At 43.9% G+C, this 18,594-nt stretch overlaps 1 protein-coding gene across 5 annotated transcripts in view; it reads right to left on the minus strand.

Annotated features, from left to right (window-relative positions):
* Positions 1 to 18,594, minus strand: part of PCNT (pericentrin) — a 230,759-nt gene that overhangs the window by 66,761 nt on the left and 145,404 nt on the right. For all 5 annotated transcript variants that reach the window (XM_054043682.1, XM_054043685.1, XM_054043684.1 and 2 more), the window contains 4 exons: positions 16,556 to 16,783; positions 8,037 to 8,207; positions 6,180 to 6,329; positions 545 to 715 (listed from right to left, as the gene is read on the minus strand). In XM_054043682.1, the coding sequence (XP_053899657.1) occupies positions 545 to 715; positions 6,180 to 6,329; positions 8,037 to 8,207; positions 16,556 to 16,783 (720 nt within the window). The remainder of the gene's footprint in view (positions 1 to 544; positions 716 to 6,179; positions 6,330 to 8,036; positions 8,208 to 16,555; positions 16,784 to 18,594) is intronic.

An 18,594-nucleotide genomic window follows, 5' to 3' on the forward strand; every position in this document is an offset into this window, starting at 1 on the left:
TACCCCACTTGACAGTACATAACAAGAGAACACAAAATTAAAAGGGCAGTAAGTTAGAAATCAACAAAAGGAGATGTTTCTTTACCCCATTTATAATCACATAGTGGGACTGACGAGTACTGGAGGTCATGAAAATGAATATTGTGCTTGGTGTTTTTCCTAAATTTGATAATTGTGTGGATACTAACGTCTGTAGTTACACAAACCAAGGTAATAAAAGTAATCAAATCTCATATTTCAGAGTTCAGACTAATCCCTGGTAGGGACCAGAAAGGAGTTCTCCCACTCCTGTGCACAGCACAGTGCAACAGGCTATAGGCTCTTTGCTAATTTTAAGGCTCCCTTTGTAGCACTAGCCATTCCCTAAGGAAGTAACTCAATATGGGAAATGGTTTCTCCTGAAGACAGTAACACTACTCACATGCTAATCTATTTTCTTGAGGCAAAACATCAGATCTATTCCACCTGTAATACCACACACACTCACACTGTAATACCACTGTTCCCCCATATTAAGCAACCAGTATCTCAAAAACATTCTCACCTTATTGTCTGTGGCACCGTCCAGTTCACGCTGGAGTCTCTCAATCTGCTCGTTCAAATGATCAATTTCTTGATTCTTTTCCTCAAGCAAAGCCTGTGGGAACTGTAAAACTGCTGATTCACTATTACCCACGTTCTGACTTTGCATCATGCGGAGTTTTGCTATGTCCTCCTGATTGAAAAAAGAAACAATCTGGATCATAAAAGGACTATCCATCCCCCTTATAATACGAAAGCAAAGCTGTGCTGATTTTTGTCAGTATTTGATTTTTAAGTCCTCAAAACAGTTAACTCAAAACAGTTAACACTATAAGGCACCCTCTTTCTGCTAAACTATTTTGATTACACCCTTACTACTGATAAATCTGTTTTCACCAATTCCCCTCCCTATTTCTCTCCCAGGAGATATTTTTTTTTAAACTATGATTTCCATTGGATTTTTGAGTCCTGACTTCAAAAGGACTAAGTTACCAGGCTGAATTTTCCAGTTTTGAGGGAAAGTGTTGGATTATATAATTGTCCAACTGACTGTCCAACAATTCTATAATGTGGAATATTTATTTAATATGGCTGTACAAGTCGGGAAATGAAAGCTCACATTAAATGCATTTTTTTTTAAAGAACAGAATAGAATTTCATCTGTTTAATAAATTCTATAGCCGTTTTACAAGAAATCAGCATTATAGTTATCAATGGTTCGCTGTCAAACTGATAAGGTACATTTAGTGTGGTCCTGTAATCATAAGAACATAAGAATGGCCATACTGGGTCAGACCAAAGATCCATCCAGCCCAGTATCCTGTCTACCGACAGTGGCCAATGCCAGGTGTCGCAGTGGGAGTGAACTTAACAGGTAATGACCAAGTGATCTCTCTCTCCTGCCATCCATCTCCACCCTCTGACAAACAGAGGCTAGGGACACCATTCCTTACCCATCCTGACTAATAGCCATTAATGGACTTAACCACCATGAATTTATCTAGCTCTCTTTTAAAACCTGTGATAGTCCTAGCCTTCACAACCTCCTCAGGCAAGGAGTTCCACAGGTTGACTGCGCGCTGTGTGAAGAACTTCCTTTTATTTGTTTTAAACCTGCTGCCTATTAATTTCATTTGGTGGCCCCTAGTTCTTAGAATCATAGAATATCAAGGTTGGAAGGGACCTCAGGAGGTCATCTAGTCCAACCCCCTGCTCAAGCAGGACCAATCTTATATTAAGGGAACACGTAAAGGACCGTTACCTGTTCCGTAACTGGCTTTCTTTGAGATGTGTTGCTCAGGTGTATTCCACAATAGGTGTGCGTGCTTGCCATGTGCACCGGTGCCAGAAGTTTTTCCCTTAGCAGTACCCGTAGTGGGGGAGCCCCGCTGCGACCCCTGGAGTGGCGCCTCTATATTGCGCTATAAAGGGGGCTGCGCGCTCCCCCCGCCCTCAGTTCCTTCTTGCCAGACAACTCCGACAGAGGGGAAGGAGGGTGGGATGGGGAATACACCTGAGCAACACATCTCGAAGAACGCCAGTTATGGAACAGGTAACTGACCTTTCTTCTTCGAGTGATTGCTCATGTGTATTCCACAGTAGGTGATTCCAACCTATACCTGATGGAGGTGGGTAGGAGTTTAAGGGTTACCAGGGCAGAGTACCGCCCTACCAAACCCGGCGTCATCCCGCCTTTGGGAGACTATTGCATAGTGCGATGAAAAGGTATGGACAGAGGACATGCACCCAGGAGCGCCCCGATAAACTTTATGCGTTGGACTGGGACTAACGTGGACTTGGTGTTGTTTACCAGTAGGCCCAAGACCGTGCACATCGTCAGGAGGAGTGTCACATGATCTCTCACCTGCGACCTGGAGGTGCCCTTGACAAGCCAATCGTCCAGATAGGGAAATATCTGTACCCCCGCCGTCTGAGGTAGGCCACTACTACCGACATGCATGTTGTAAACACTCTGGGGGCAGTGGACAGTCCAAACGGGAGGACCGTAAAATGGTAATGATTCTGTTCCACAGCAAAATGGAGGAAGTGCCTGTGCCCCTTGAATATGTTGATGTGGAAGTACGCATCCTGTAGATCAAGGGCAGGGTACCAGTCCCCGGGATCCAGGGAGGGGATGATGGAGGCCAGGGAGACCATGCGGAACTTGAGCTTCACCATGTACTGGTTCAGACCCCATAGGTCCAGTACGGGCCTGAGACCCTCTTTGGCCTTCGGGATAAGGAAATAACGGAAGTAGTACCCCTTTCCCTTGAACTCCTCGGGCACCACCTCTATCACTCCCAGTCCTAGGAGCCACCCCACCTCCTGCTCGAGCAGAGCTTCGTGCGAGGGGTCCCCCAGGAGGGACAGGGGGTGGTTGGGCGGGGAGGAGGTAAACTAGAGGGTGTAACCCCAGGAGATGGTGTTGAGGACCCATCGGTCCAAAGTGAGCCGAGACCATTCTGGAAGGAAAGCACACAACCGGTTGGAGAAGGGAAGCTTTACTGGGGTTGGATCTCTGATGAGGACTGGCAGGTTGCCCCCGAGCATCCCGTCAAAATTGCCTTTTCCCCGCCTGCTTGCCCTTGGAGGGTCCAGACTTGGGGGCAGGCTGAGACTGCCTGTGAGGGCGTCTCTTATAGTCCCATTGCTTCTTATGGGCGGCCTCGTACTTCGGGAGGGTGGCTGGGGTTGGAGTCTGCTGCGGCTTGAACTTAGGTTTTGCCGGAGCCCGGACATAGAAACCCAGGGTCGGGAGGGTCGTGTGGGAGTCCTTCATGCCTTGCAGTCTTGTATTTGTTTCCTCTGCAAACAGAGCTTTCCCATCAAACGGGAGATCCTGCATGGAAGATTGTGCCCTGCTGGAGAGCAGGAACCATGACGCCCTTCTCATGGACACCACAGAGGCCACTGAACATGCGGCTGTCTGCAACATTTGAGGCAGCCTGCAGGGAAGCCCGAGCTGCCGCTGCCCCTTCCTCCACCAGTGCCCAGAGCTCCTTATCGCACTCCTGGAGGGAGACCTCAGATTTAGGCAGAGCCCCACAGATTAAATTCGTACCGACCCAAGAGGGCCTGATGGTTTGCCATTAATAACTGGAAGCTCAAAGACTAATAAATTTTTCTTCCGAAAGAGTCCAGCCTCCAAGAGTCTTTGTTCTTTGGGGTTGGGGCTGGCTGACCCTGTCGTTCCCTGTGGCTGACCGACTCAACCACCAGGGAGTTAGGTGCCGGGTGGGTATATAGATACTCATGCCCTTTAGTGGGTACAAGTACACCTCTACCCCTATATAACACGACCCGATATAACATGAATTCGGATATAATGCGGTAAAGCAGCGCTCCGGGGGGGTGGGGCTGCGCACTCCGGCAGATCAAAGCAAGTTCGATACAACACGGTTTCACCTATAACGCAGTAAGATTTGTTGGCTCCCCAGGACAGCGTTATATCGGGGTAGAGGTGTTCTTGTGTTTTGCCTTTTTTGATATGGGGGCCACAACGCATTTGAAATTTTAGCCACCCCTTCATGGAGTGGCAAGGCCACCCTACCCGGTGCTGATGGGGACAACACGTTGAACAGGGAGTCCGAGGGCTCCTCCATCTCCTCTGCCTGGAGATGGAGGTTTGCTGCCACCCTCTTTAAGAGCTCTTGGTGGGCCCTGAAGTCCTCCTGCGGGATGGAGGGGGGGAGGCCACAATCGCCTCCTCTGGGCAGGGCGAAGAAGCCAGTGCGATGTTTTGGGTGTTGGCGACACCAGAGGATCCACCACCTGGTCGGCCTCTGGGCACGGTACCAAGGACGAGTGTCCCACCAACTTCTTTGTCGGGGTTCTAGAGAGGGAGGCTGACGGTGCTTCCGAAGCTCAGGCCACTGAGCGAGCTCCCACCGGGGGCTGTGCCGGAGACCAAGGTGCCCACTGGTACCACCGGGCAGGCCACGACGCTTGGTGCCACTGCACCTGCTGTGGCACCGGCAGGGCCGGCTGCCCAGGTTGGTGGCCTACGAATGGAGACCAGGCTGGCATAGGATCCACTGCTGTCTCTCAACCAGGACGAGCGGCGGTGCCAGGATCTGCAACGGTCACGGGACCGCGATCTCGACGTGGAGGACCGGTACCGACGGTAATAGCTGCTCCGCGAACGGCCTCAACGGGCGGACCCGCGCCGGCGAGGCAACGGCGATCGATGCCCGGGGCTGCGGTGCCTTAGTGGAGTCTTGGAGCAGGAGCCCGAGCGGGAATGGCGTCGATGATCGTGCCTTGACCAACTGCGGTACCCTCTCCGGGGCAAGGACCGACGACGATGTCCGCTGTGGTCCTGTCAATATATGCTTTCTGAGAAGGACTGGTGCTGTGAGTCGCTGGCGTTGAGGGCAATCCACATGGACTCTGCCCCGTGCAGATGCTGGGCGGTGATCGACATCGGGAACGTTCCCTCGACTGAGACCGGTACCGAACCGGGGGCGACTGTGGAGATCCCAGCGGAGGCTTGCCTCTGGAGCGTCAGGCTGAAATCGGCGGCGCTCCGGGCACCGGCATGGACAAGACGTCCCGGGCCACCTGCAGGGCTTCGGGCGTGGACGGCATCCAGACATCCAGAGAGGCCTGTTCCGAAGGGGCCGGGATACTCCACTCTACATGAGTCAGAGGCCTAGGGCCCGGTGGGGATCGAGGACTGCCCGACATGGGCCTAGCCTCTGTCCCAGACTTCCCACGGTGCCGCTGCAAAGAGGGAGTCTTCTTGGTGTGCCCCGTGGACGGGGAGCAGTGCCGATTGGTCGATGGCACCGGCGGATCACCGCGTACTGACACCGCGGTGCCCGGGTCCTGCCTCAAAGCGGTGTGCCGAGTCGGGGTCAGCACCGACTCCATCAGAATGGCTCGAAGCCTAATGTCCCTTTCTCTTTTGGTCCGAGGCTTAAACGATTTGCATATCTTGCACCTCTTGCTGATATGGGTTTCTCCCAAGCAGCACAGTGTGTGCGGGTTGCTTCTTAGGATACAAGAACTGCACGACTTAAATCTCGGGGCATGCCCTGGCCCGGGCTCACTCACTAACTAAACTAAGTACACTAACTAACTACAGGTACTAAACAAACAAACAGTTCTGGGGACAAGCTACAGCAAAGCTGGAACAGAGTACTTCCAATACACCTTCACTGGCGGCAAGAAGGAACTTGGGGGGGTAAGGGGTGAGCGCGCAGCTCCTCTTATGCCGCGCCAGGCAGGCGCCACTCCAGGGGTCACAGGGGGCGCTCCCCCCTTCGGGTACTGCTAGGGGAAAAACTTCTGGCACCAGTGCACGTGGCGAGCACGCACACCTATTGTGGAATACACATGAGCAATCACTCGAAGAACAGTAGATTCCTTTTAAAACTAGAGGCAAACTAGATACAAAAGTTACTAAAATTATTAAACCAAAAAAAGGTTATAAAACACTGAATCCTTCAAAGACAAGCATATCTAAGGAACCACAGTAAAACCTGCTGAGGGCGACCACTCATGGAAGTTCGCAAAAGTGGTCTTTTGTAAGAGGTGGTCTCTCTTCAAAGGTTTGTACACCGGAGAGCGGTGATGTTCCCTGGCCTCTGCAAGAAGTTGCTCATGACAGATGGTCTCTAAGGCAGGTTAGAGTAAAGTTAAATGGCTCAACATACCTTCAGATGAGCATTCTCTACTTGAAGCTGGCTGATGCCAGCGGTAAGGTTTTTTTGCATCTCTAACTGCAAGTTCAGCCGCAAGATTTCCTCATTTTTATTGATTAAGTTTTCTTTAAACTGTTCTAGTTGCTCTAACAAACTCAGGATCTAAAACACAGGAAAACATCGTTTTGGTAGGCGCCTTTATTTAAACAAAAATTGATTACATTGGTTCTTCACATTACTTTATGAAGAATAAGTAACTACAGCCAATTCCATTGCTACAAAACTGTCTAAACAGAACACACACAAATATAGTATTAGAGACAAAAGGGAGAGGAAGAATCCAGTGTCCTAATATCCAGACTGGGATCAAACTTCCAAATTCTAATCTCAGCTTAGAAACTACCACAGTCATTGTGTGTAAATCACCTAACCCTTGACTTCACCTTTCCTTCTGTAAAATGAGGATTCTTCTACTACATACTTAGCCATCATTCAAGAGCCTACAAACTTGGCAGGGACAAACACAGAGCTCAGAAGCACTGTATTGCCTGTGTCTGTTGAGCTTCTAAACTTTGTAACTGTCTTTATGTATGTCTATATGCTCGAGGAATGAATTTGGGGACAGTCTATGGCCTGTGTTATACAGGAGGTCAGACTAGATGATGCCAATGGTCCATTGTGGTCTTGGAATCTACGAGGATGTCAAAAGCAACACACTAGTTGGACCTGTTGGGGGGCATGGAGTGAACAGAACCGAGACTTGGTTTTGTCTATGGGGACGAGTGGCACTGTGAAATTGGAGATAGCGGGCAATTCAGCACTTCATTTTCAAAGTATTACCATTCCAAACTGTCCATATAGAAGTTTTCCTGTATGAAGTGTGCTTACATATAAAATTTTCCCTGTCAAAATTCTCACGTAAGAATTTAAACAACCAAAGAGTGCTTTGGTATCTACACATTTTAAAGACAATGCCACAATAAAACATTTTAGATATGAAACCAAGAAGGAATGACAAATGTTAATAGGTTTGTTTGTGAAAAAGTAGCTAATGCATGGGATTTTAAGCATATTTAAACATGAAAAATGTGAAGAAGTGAGCCATTTTCAAGTTAGAGACCCAAAAAGCTTAGAAATCTTTTAAGATGATTATTTTAAAATTGCTATGATTGGTGTCTGGCACATGGGACAGGCACTTTTTTTGCACTGTAAATCAAAATGCATACATTTTGTGATAAGAATAGCTTATATAATAATAAAGCCTGTTTCTTATGTAGTGCTTTTCCTCAGCAGATTTCAAAGCACTTTGCAATTTTTAATGTATTTATCCTCAGCTCCCGTGCGCGATAGGGAAGCATTATCAGCCCATTTTTAAAGATGGGGAACTGAGGCCCAGAGAGGCTCAGTGACTTATCACTAGAGTTATGCTACTCTGGCCTCCAAGCATAGTGTTGGGTATTTTCTGCAATGAATTGTGGAACTGAGGAACTGCAGGGAGAGACCTGAATAGAGGTTCAATTTCTGAGTATCCCTGTCCAAAAATGCTTGCCTAGGCAATATACAGCCAAATAAAAGTTGGGGGGGAGAAAGAGAGAGTGAAATGTGATCGCCAAAAAGGAGCCATAATTTAGATAGTCGAGGTTAGGCCTAATTCTTGGTCTAGTGATCATTAATAATAATCAAGGTCAGGAACATACAGAAACAGTAAAAGAACAAAAATGGAGATATGCCCAGTGACGTACAGTTGATGTAAGAATTATCAATTTCCTGATTTTTAATGGATTAAATTCTTAGACATAGTTTTACATAAAAGTGTTCTTTATTCTCAGATTCTAGATATAGCAACTGAAATGTTATTTTCAGATTTACCTCTCTCTCTTTCATTAGGAGTGCCTCCTGCTCTGCCTGTAATTGTTCCTTTAGCCCATGATCAGAACTGCCTTCAGAAGGTACTCTGTGCCTGGCTTCATCCAGTTTAGACTGCAGGGCAGAGATCTGGATCAAATTATTGTATTGCTGCTGTTGCAATGCCTCTTTATCCTGCAAAACATGGATTTTAGTGTTAAGAACAATTATAATTATTAAACATACATATCTAGAGAGAACAATCCTGTCAAAAACACTATCTTCTAAAAACGCTACAGTGAACAAGCATATAACCAAACAGATCTTTAAAAACATGCAAATTCAAAAGTGGTGTCTAGATATGCATCCAAAAACATACGGAGGTAAATTTAAAAGCCAAGCTGAGTCTGTTTTGAAAATTTTGCCCTCAGTGGTTTATAGATTAATAGATTCCAAGGCCAGAAGCAACCATTGTGCATATCAGTCTCACTTCCTGTATAACACAGGCCATAGAAATTCCCCAAATTAATTCCTAGGATATCTTTTAGAGAAATATCCAATCTTGTTTTAAAAATAGTTAGTGATAGAAAATCCACGACAACCCTGGGTAAATTGTTCTAATTGTTAATTATTCTTACCATTAAAAAATTATACCTTATTTCCAGTCTAAATTTGTCTAGTTTCCAGTCACTGGCTCGTGGACCTTTCTCTGCTAGATTTAAAAGTCCATTACTAAATATTTGTTCCTCGTGTAGATACTTATCGGTGATAATTACGTCATTCCTTAAACTTTTCTTTATTGAGTTAAATAGATTGAACTCTTTAAGTCTATCACGATCATCTTTTCTAATCCTTTAATCATTCTCGTGCCTCTTCTTTGAACACTTTCCAGTTTGTCAACATCCTTCTTGAATTTTGGGCACTGGAACTGGGCACAGTATTCCAGCACCAGTTGCACCAATGCCACAGTGCCCAATACAGAAGTAAAATAACCCCTCTGCTCCTATTCAACTCCTACTCAAGCTTCCCCTCTTAATGGATCCCAGAATTTTATTAGCTCTTTTGGTCACAGTGTTGTACCAGGAGCTCATGTTCAGTTGATTATCCACCACAATTCCCCAAGCTTCTTCCGTCACTGCTTCCCAGGACAGAGTCCCCAATATTCCAAGTCTGGCCGACATTCTTTATTCCTAGATGTACATATTTACATTTAGTTGTATTAAAACACAATGTATGCTTCCACCCAGTTTACCTAGCTATCCAGACTGTTTTGAAACAATGACCTGTCCTCTTCATCGCTCCCCCAATTCATGTGTCATTTGCAAACTTTATCAATGATGATTTTATGCTGATATGTCACTGATAAAAATATTATATGGAGTAGGGCCAAGAACTGATCCATGTGAGACCCCATTGAAAAAACACCCGCTTGAGGATGATTCCCTGTTTAAAATCACATTTTGAGACCTATTATTTAGCCAGTTTTTAATCCATTTAATGGGTGCCAGGTTAATTTTATATCATTCTAGTTTTTTTATCAAAATGTTGTGCGGTACCAGGTCAAATGTCTTATAGAAGTCTAAGTATATAACATCAACACTATTATCTTTATCTACCAAACTTGTAACCTCATAAAAAAAAAAAAAAGATACCAAATTAGTTTGACAGGATCTATTTCCCATAAACTCATGTTGATTTGCATTAATTACATTAACCGCCTTTATTTAGTTATTGAGTTCTTCATCCATTATCTTGCCCAGGATCCATGTCAGGTTGACGGCCTATAATTACCCATTTATCCTTTTTAAAAATTGGTACAACATTAGCTTTCTTCCAGTCTTAGGGAACTTCCCCAATGGGCCAAGACTGATTGAAAAATCAACATTACAGTTAGCTCCTCAGCCAGCTCATTTAAAACTCTTATTAGTTATCTGCACTTGCTGATTTAAATATGTCTCAATACCTTCTACAGTACTAGACAACTCAATTTTTGACTACCCTAAAAGATGTTATTCTTATGTCACAGTTGCATCTGTGCTCCACTACTCTATCTATTGTTGGTAGCACTTTTATTTGCAGAGGTGAAATGGCTTTAAGAAACAGAGGTTATTTTTCCAGGTGTCGCTGACTTTGAAAGTTTAAATGAGGCTATGGGAGAACAAAGTAAGTTGTAATGTCAATAAATCTTAAGTTACTAGCTGAAATGACAACACAACGAACCTGTTTTAACAAAGTATTAGATTGTTTTTGCTATACCAGTCAAATTGACAAGCTACAGTAGGCTTTTTCTGGGCTTGTTTTTTTTTTCTTGGAGTTTTCCTTTTAGCCTTAATCTGGTTAATCTCTCTCAATTATTCCTCTCAGGGAAAGGTATTTTCATTAGGGAGTACAGGTTCCAGAACTACTATCAGATACCATTTGTATTCAATATATGTTACAAGGGGAACTGAAGAGGAGACTTCAGACGGAAGCAATCTGTCTTTGGCTGAGCATGCCCATTCCCTCTCTTACAGATCTAGTGTACCAGTGCCTCGATGCACGTAGTTCTAACAAAGGAGTGACATTAACTTCTTTATATAATTTGATGAAAACTATGATAATAAAGGTAACATTATGAGGCTCTCTTTCCTCATTCTGAAAAGCTTCAAGAACCAGAAGAAACGGAAAAAAATTATTCAGATCCTACCGAGGAACAAGTCCAGACAAAATGTGACAGACAAAGTTGTTTAACAACATTTTACACTATACTACATGATAGTATGCTCCTAGTATAGTCAAGATTTCTAAAAACAGTCACCTAAAGATAAGTTCTTGAGTCTTTATGCAGGTGCATAAATAAGTGTCCCAATTTTCAACTTCTCAACATCCAATAGTTCCCACTGGCACACAGACCAGCCCAGGAAGAGCATTCCATGCATGCACTTCTAGGACAACAATAAATGGGCATCAAGATGATGTCGCCCACAGCTGACATAACTGGTGAGGTGGGAAGGGTAGAGCATGATACAAGAAAAGATTTCCTAATTAACTACATACGGATCACTTGGTAACTAGGGCACCTAGTGTGGTAATGGGGTTCTCTCTCATCGGGTGAAACCCCAAAATCTTCAGGCCATTACACAAAGTCCGTGTCACAGGTATGATAAACTACTCAAACTCCCTACTGACATAGTACAGAAGGACAGAAAACAATTCAACTTTAGCTCTAGGTATGCCCATGTTCTTGCCCATATGTAAGAACGCTAAAATAAGAAATTATATGCACCAGTCTGAAGTTTATCTTGATCACTGGCAAAAAGTCTCCACCAATAATGTGCAACAGATTCCTTTGGAATATAAATTATATGACTTAAAAGTTCTTCATACTCATTGGATAATAAGGTTACTATAGTGTCTTAATCAGCACAATTCCACATTTAAGATTAGGTTTCTCATAACATTCTATTATTGCCATGGTGATCTAGTTAAAGGCCAAACACAAGTGAAATAATAGATTTATTCAGAGTATAACATTTGTAAAAACTACTGTTGTATACACATAGGTGTAGTTCTAGTCCTACGTTTTAAATAAAGGGGACGTGCTTATCAAATTCGAATGGATTCTTTCTATATTCATGACTTATGAGGCCTGCTCTCCAATTTCTACAATGCATACTATTCTGTATGTGCACAGAACACACGAACAGATGTGCAATCTCCAGTGTGAACAAAATATATTCTTTGTGCACAAAGTACACGATATACGATCATTTTGACAGCACATCCAGGAGTGCGTTTCAGCCTATGAAACAGCTTTATGACTATGTGTCTGTGCAATTATTACAACTAGCAAGTTATTTTCTGAAGTTAAATACTATTTCAGATTCATAGATATCAATCCCTGTAGTAAAATCTTAAGTTAAAAGACATTTTGGGCCATCTAGGACTCTAAGGCATGTCACAGTAAATTGGTCACTCTAACTCAAGTCATTCAGACTACCAGTAGGACGCTTCACGTTTCCATGGATCAAAAAGAAACATATTTAATGAAAAGCTAGTATTTGAGAGCTTTTCATCCCACTTGTTACAGGTAGCCCCAAATGACATTTAGTGGCATCACCAAGGCCCCACTGTTCTCTGGCAAGCTGAACCTAAATTCTGTAGGAAGGCCACCTGATTTCTGCAACACTCCAGTGGAGCAGACCAGAAAGTCTACAGCAGCTTCAGGTGAATGCAAAGAGGGATTTTTTTATGGATTTAAAATTAAATTAAATTTTAAATTAAAAATGAACAAAATCAAGTGGTATTGCTTGTGTTAATTATCTAACTATTAAATTCAATTTATTTTGTGCTGCTCCCAATTTTTCTATTTTGAACTTGCCACACATTTGCATTGACTATATATTTAACGTCATTGCAGAAAGTTGTCCAGGATAAGATGAGGTTTTGGTATTAACTAGGGAATACCTGGGGCATTTGGACTAGGAAGACAGGGGAGGTAAACTTGGAGGTTTGCCGTAACTTGGTAAACACTTCTATTGCAATGGCAACCATCCATCTTGAAAGACGATGATGTGTTTGCCAAAGCAGTTCAGTTACTGTGTGTCATGATGCAGCATAGCAAGTGGCTTCAAAGTCTAATTCTTGAGTGACAGTCCTTGCCACAGATAATGCAGGCATAAAGCACAGGGCCAGAAGATAAAGCCAGTACACTACTAGCTTGAGGCCTCCTGAGCTTTCCTCTTCACTTTCCTCTCTCTCTACTCCCACCCCCCGCCAATCACCTCTCTTCAGCCTCTAACTCTCTGGTGCAGTGCAGCCCTCCAGCATAGCCTGTTGCTAGCTGCAACTTCCCAGTTTGTACTGTCGATATTGAAAGTTTTCAAGTCCCTCTTTCAAATGTCCTTGAACCTCAGTTTAGGTCAGATGAGTAGTCTTGGAGCATCTGCAAGTTCTCCATCCTTTGGAACACGTCCATCCAATTCAGATGATCAAGACAATGGACATGTCTGTGTTTGAGAACTGTGATTTGACATGGCCATTCTGCCTTCTCAACTACTTCAATGTCAGAAACTTTGGTTTCCCATTTGATATTTAGAATACGGCAAATGTATGAATCTGGAGAAAAGCCTGTTGAGAGTCTTTGGGTTAAGTTTAGAAGCGAGAGCAACAAGGGTGATGTCATGGTGGGCATGTGCTATAGACCACCGGACCAGGAGGATGAAGTACACGAGGCTTTCTTCAGATAATTAAACTGAAGTTTCCAGAACACAGGCCCTGGTTCTCATGAGGGACTTCAATCACCCGGACATCTGATGGGAGAGCAATACAGCAATGCAGAGACAATCCAGGAAGTTTTTGGAGAATGTTGGGGACAACTACTGGAGGAACCAACCAGGGACTGTTCTCCTCTTGACCTGCTGCTTTCAAACAGGGAAGACTTGGTAGGGGAAGTAGAAGTGGATGGCAACCTGGGCAGCAGTGACCATGAGATATTGAGTTCTGGATCCTCACAAAAGAAAGAAAGGAGAGTAGCAAAATACAGACCCTGGACTTCAGAAAAGCAGACTTTAACTCCCTTAGGGAACCGATGGGCAGGATCCTCTGGGAGGCTAATATGAGGGGGAAAAGGAGTCCAGGAAAGCTGGCTGTACTTTAAAGAAGCCTTACTGAGGGCGCAGGAACAAACCATCCCAATGTGCAGAAAGAATAGCAAATATGGCAGCCTTGGCTTCACAGAGAAATCTTCGGTGAGCTTAAATACAAAAAGGAAGCTTACAAGAAGTGGAAGCTTGGACAGATGAATAGGGAGGAGTATAAAAATATTGCTAGAGCATGCATGGGTGTAATCAGGAAGCCCAAAACGCAACTGGAGTTGCAGCTAGCAAGGGATGTGAAGGGTATCAAGAAGGGTTTCTACAGGTACATCAGCAACAAGAAAAAGGACAAGGAAAGCATGGGACCCTTACTGAAAGGGGAGGCAACCTAGTGACAGATGATGTGGAAAAAGCTGAAGTACTCAATGCTTTTTTTGCCTCGGTCTTCACAGACAAGGGCAGCTCCCACACCGATGGTCCTGGGCAACACAGTATGGGGAGGAGGTGAGCAGCCCTCAGTGGTGAAAGAACAGGTTAAGGACTATTTAGAAAAGCTGGATATGCCCAAGTCCATGGGTCCAGATCTAATGCAGCCAAGGGTGGTGAGGGAGTTGACTGATATGATTGCAGAGCTATTGGCCATTACCTCTGAAAACTCGTGGTGATTGGGGGAGGTACTGGACGATTGGAAAAAGGCAAATATAGTGCCCATCTTTAAAAAAGGGAAGAAGGAGAACCCGGGGACCTACAGACCGGTCAGTCTAACCTCAGTCCCTGGAAAAATCATGGAGCGTGTCGTCAAGGAATCCATTTTGAAGCACTTGGAGGAGAGAAAGGTGATCAGGAACAGTCAACATGGATTTACCAAGGGCAAGTCATGCCTGACCAACCTGACTGCCTTCTATGATAACTGGTTATGTGAATATGGGGAAAGCAGTGGACGTGATATAGCTTGACTTTAGCAAACTTTTGATACAGTTTCCCACAGTATTCTTGCCAGCAAGTTAAAGACGTATGGATTGGATGAATGGACTATAAGGTGGATAGAAAGCTGGCTAGATCGTTGGACTCAATGGGTAGTGATCAATGACTCAACGTCTATTTGGCAGCTGGTATCAAGCGGAGTGCCCCAGGGGTCGGTACTGGGGCCGGTTTTGTTCAACATTTTTATTAATGATCTGGATGATGGGATAGATTACACCATCAGCAAGTTCACAGCTGACACTGAGCTGGGGGGAGAGGTAGATATGCTGGAGGGTAGGGATAGGGTCCTGAGTGACCTAGACAAATTGGAGGATTGGGCCAAAAGAAATCTGATGAGGTTCACCAAGGACAAGTGCAGAATCCAGCACTTAGGACAGGAGAATCCCATGCACCGCTACAGGCTGGGGACCGACTGGCTAAGCAGCAGTTCTGGAGAAAAGGACCTGGGGATTACAGTGGATGAGAAGTTGGATATGAGTCAGCAGTGTGCCCTTGTTGCCAAGAAGGCTAACTGCATATTGGGCTGCATTAGTAGGAGCATTCCCAGCAGATTGAGGGAAGTGATTATTCCCCTCTATTCGGCACTGGTGAGACCACATCTGGAGTATTGCGTCCAGTTTTAGGCCCGCCACTACAAAAAGGATGTGGACAAACTGGAAAGAGTCCAGTGGAGGGCAATGAAAATTATCAGGGGGCTGGGGCACATGATTTATGAGGAAAAGTTGAGGGAACTGGACTTGTTTAGTCTCCAGAAGAGAAGAGTGAGGGGGGATTTGATAGCAGCCTTCAACTACCAGAAGAGGGGTTCCAAAGAGAATGGAGCGCGGCTGTTCTCAGTGGTGGCAGATGACAGAACAAGGAACAATGGTCTCAAGTTGCAGTGGGGGAGGTCTAGATTGGATATTAGGAAACACTATTTCACTAGGAGGATGGTGAAGCACTGGAATGGGTTACCTAGGGAGGTGGTGGAATCTCCATCCTTAGAGGTTTTTAAGGCCCGGCATGATAAAGCCGTGGCTGGCATGATTTAGTTGGGGTTGGTCCTGCTTTGAGCAGGGGATTGGACTAGATACCTCCTGAGGTCTCTTCCAACCCTAATCTTCTATGAAAGATAGTGGGTATGGAAGGTGTTTAGCCTTCTTTCCTGCCTGCTGCAGGTGGTCCAAGTGTCACCACCATACAACAGCATGCCTGAAATGCACGTCTGGTAGACCCATCTAATGTCAATTTCCTGTTATGTGCTAGGTCAGTTGGCCGAATGTGATGGCTTCTATTGATGATCTACAAAATGGAACATGATGGTCAGCTCACAATCTCTGTGAGCTGCGGCTGGCTCTGAAGAGCTAACAGTAGCAAAAGCAGTAAAATCTCTGGGTCTAAAGTAAGTAGACATGGCTCTGAATACACACTGTGAGAAGAGCTGTTGACTTCAGTAATACTAATTTTACATAGCATTTTTCAAAGTAAAACCACATGAGATCTACTGAGGAACAGTGCTGTATACAAGTTAGGTATTATTATGTAGTATTTAGTAGCACCTTCTCTAGCGCCTGTAGGAACAAAAGGAGTACATACTTCCCAATACATTTCTTGTGACTGCCAAAAATGATTCTTTGCAAATAGTGGGGGGGGGGGGGGGGGGTTCAGTTCTCAAAGCAAAAATTTGTTTCCAATTACCACTGTAATACTTGCCATTGATACAAGACACTAAGTGACATCTGATGGAAGAGACAAAGTGGGTGAGGTAATATCTTTTTTTGGACCAATTTCTGTTAGTGAAACAGACAAGCTACACAGAGCTGTTCTTCAGTTCTGATGGAAGAACAGACACTGGAAATCTATATCCATTACTCCCTGGCAGGGTAAGGCCAGGGCTGGCATAACTTGACTAGTTAAAAATCCCATATGGAATTGTCAGCTATAATCCCTAAATTACCCTCCACTAGTACATTCCACTTAAAAGAAAATCTTTAAAAGTATTACTTGTGTTAGTTCAGTTTCCCTTTTCTTCATTTTTTGCAGTTCTTGTTCCAAACGGCTGACAGTCTTTGAGGCCTCAGTATTGGTGTGCTCCAGCTCTCTAATCCGCGCTGCTAGCTCCTCTATTTCTTTATCTCGAACTGTAATTTCTCGGTACTTCTGCTCCTTTTCTAATAACAGTTTATTGTAATCATCTGTTTTGTCTTTTATTTCTGCTTGCAAAGACTCTATCTACACAGCAAGACAAATATTACATAGATGCAACAAACAAACAAACAAACAAAAAAGACATTAAATATTTCTACAGAAAGGAAATATTCACTCTGTGGCTAATCCTAAAAATAAATCATTATTGGCAGCCCGAGAATTTCACATTAGTCACCATTTGTTATCAGATACCACCTGAAAGCAAAACTAAAATAAAAAAAGGTAAAAATTAGCCATCTGTAAATCTTGCTTTCTGAAGATGGTACCTCTTAAAAAGCTATAAATGTATTAGCTTAATATTTGCAGCAATCTAGAAAAACAGCAGCACATTAATATAACAAAAGGTCCTGAAAATGGAAGTACTATGGATCTGTTAAGAATAAAAACCAAATTATTAGGTTTTACTCTGAATTGTATATGGGCCCAATTAGGATTATTTAGTTTTAGCATACCTCCTTTGTGATCCATAAACTATTACTCAAGTATCAATCATAGCATAAGCCTGTTTTTATCTTACAGAAAAGCTTTTGAATAACATTTGCAAAAAATATCAAGACTTTCTCTAAGGCTGATTACGTTACAAAAATGTTGTCAAAATGATTTGGTTAATTCATCAATACACAAGAGGTTAGGACAGAGGTCCCCTAAGCTGTGGGGTGCGCCCCTCTAGAGGGGCACAGAAGAACATTCAGGGAGCGCGGCTTGGGCCCAGGACAGCCCCCACGGGGTTCTGAGAGGGAGTGCCACCCAGCTCTGCTCCTAGCCCCATCCCCAGCTGTGGCCCCAGCCTCGGCCCTCTTACCCCGGTCTGTGTCCCCCCTCTCCCTCCCCCCAAAGTCACAGCCCCAGTCCCAACTCCAGAGGGGGACGTGGATGGGGGAAAGTGGGGATACGAGGTAAAAAGTTTGGGGACCTCTTTTTCTGAGACACATCATTCTTATACTATAAATTTCTTTTTAAATGCTATGTTCCAGTAGCTCCATTGTTATGATGCTGACTATAAGGGAACAAACACTTCCACAACCTTCACTCTAATCCCAAACCCTGAGATGGTGGTTCTGATCACCAACTGGCAATTCTTTTTTTCACAAAATAGCCCTATTAGATATTCCCCTATTTTAGAAGGTGAGAAAGTGGGCAAGTGTGGATCTGTTACAGTGATTATGTTCAGAGAACAAGAACTTCAGGCCATTGGACTGTAGCGGAATTGTCTCATCCAATCACAGTGCATGTGTGCTACATATTCACTGACCTGCAGCCACTTGTTTTACTTCCAAATAATTGCATAGCAACTATCTACATCCTGGCACTTTGATCTGGTAATGATCACAAAACTCACTTCAGATTAACCACAAATATTGCCAGCTTAATTTCTCATCCTCTCCCATACCTTTTGCATTCAACCCTGATGCTCTTCCTTAGGAAGTCAAAAATAATCTACTAAACACTGAACATTTTTTTTAATTAGGTTGCAAATGTTCAGAACAGCAAATAAATATAAGCTAATTTTTACAGGTCTCATTCCTTCCTCATCTCTACATGTGCCGTTTTATTAGTGAGTAAAAAAAACTGTTCAAAAACTTAATCTAACATCCTTGACAGTAAACAAGGGCATTTTCAAACTGCTACTAGAATGCTTGTCATTTTGCACACATCCCAGCTTCATTTCTTTTTATGATTTCCTTTTATGATCTTATGAGTACTCAAGACTTAACTAGAGGCCAGACCAGAAACATGTCTTTGAAGGGGGGATACCCAATCCACACAAAAACAGCTTAAACTAAACAAGTTATTTGACCTTCAAACTTTAAACAAATATATGATTTAAGCTTCCT

Source organism: Malaclemys terrapin, chromosome 11 (assembly GCF_027887155.1).
Source record: "Malaclemys terrapin pileata isolate rMalTer1 chromosome 11, rMalTer1.hap1, whole genome shotgun sequence".
NCBI lineage: Eukaryota > Metazoa > Chordata > Testudines > Emydidae > Malaclemys > Malaclemys terrapin.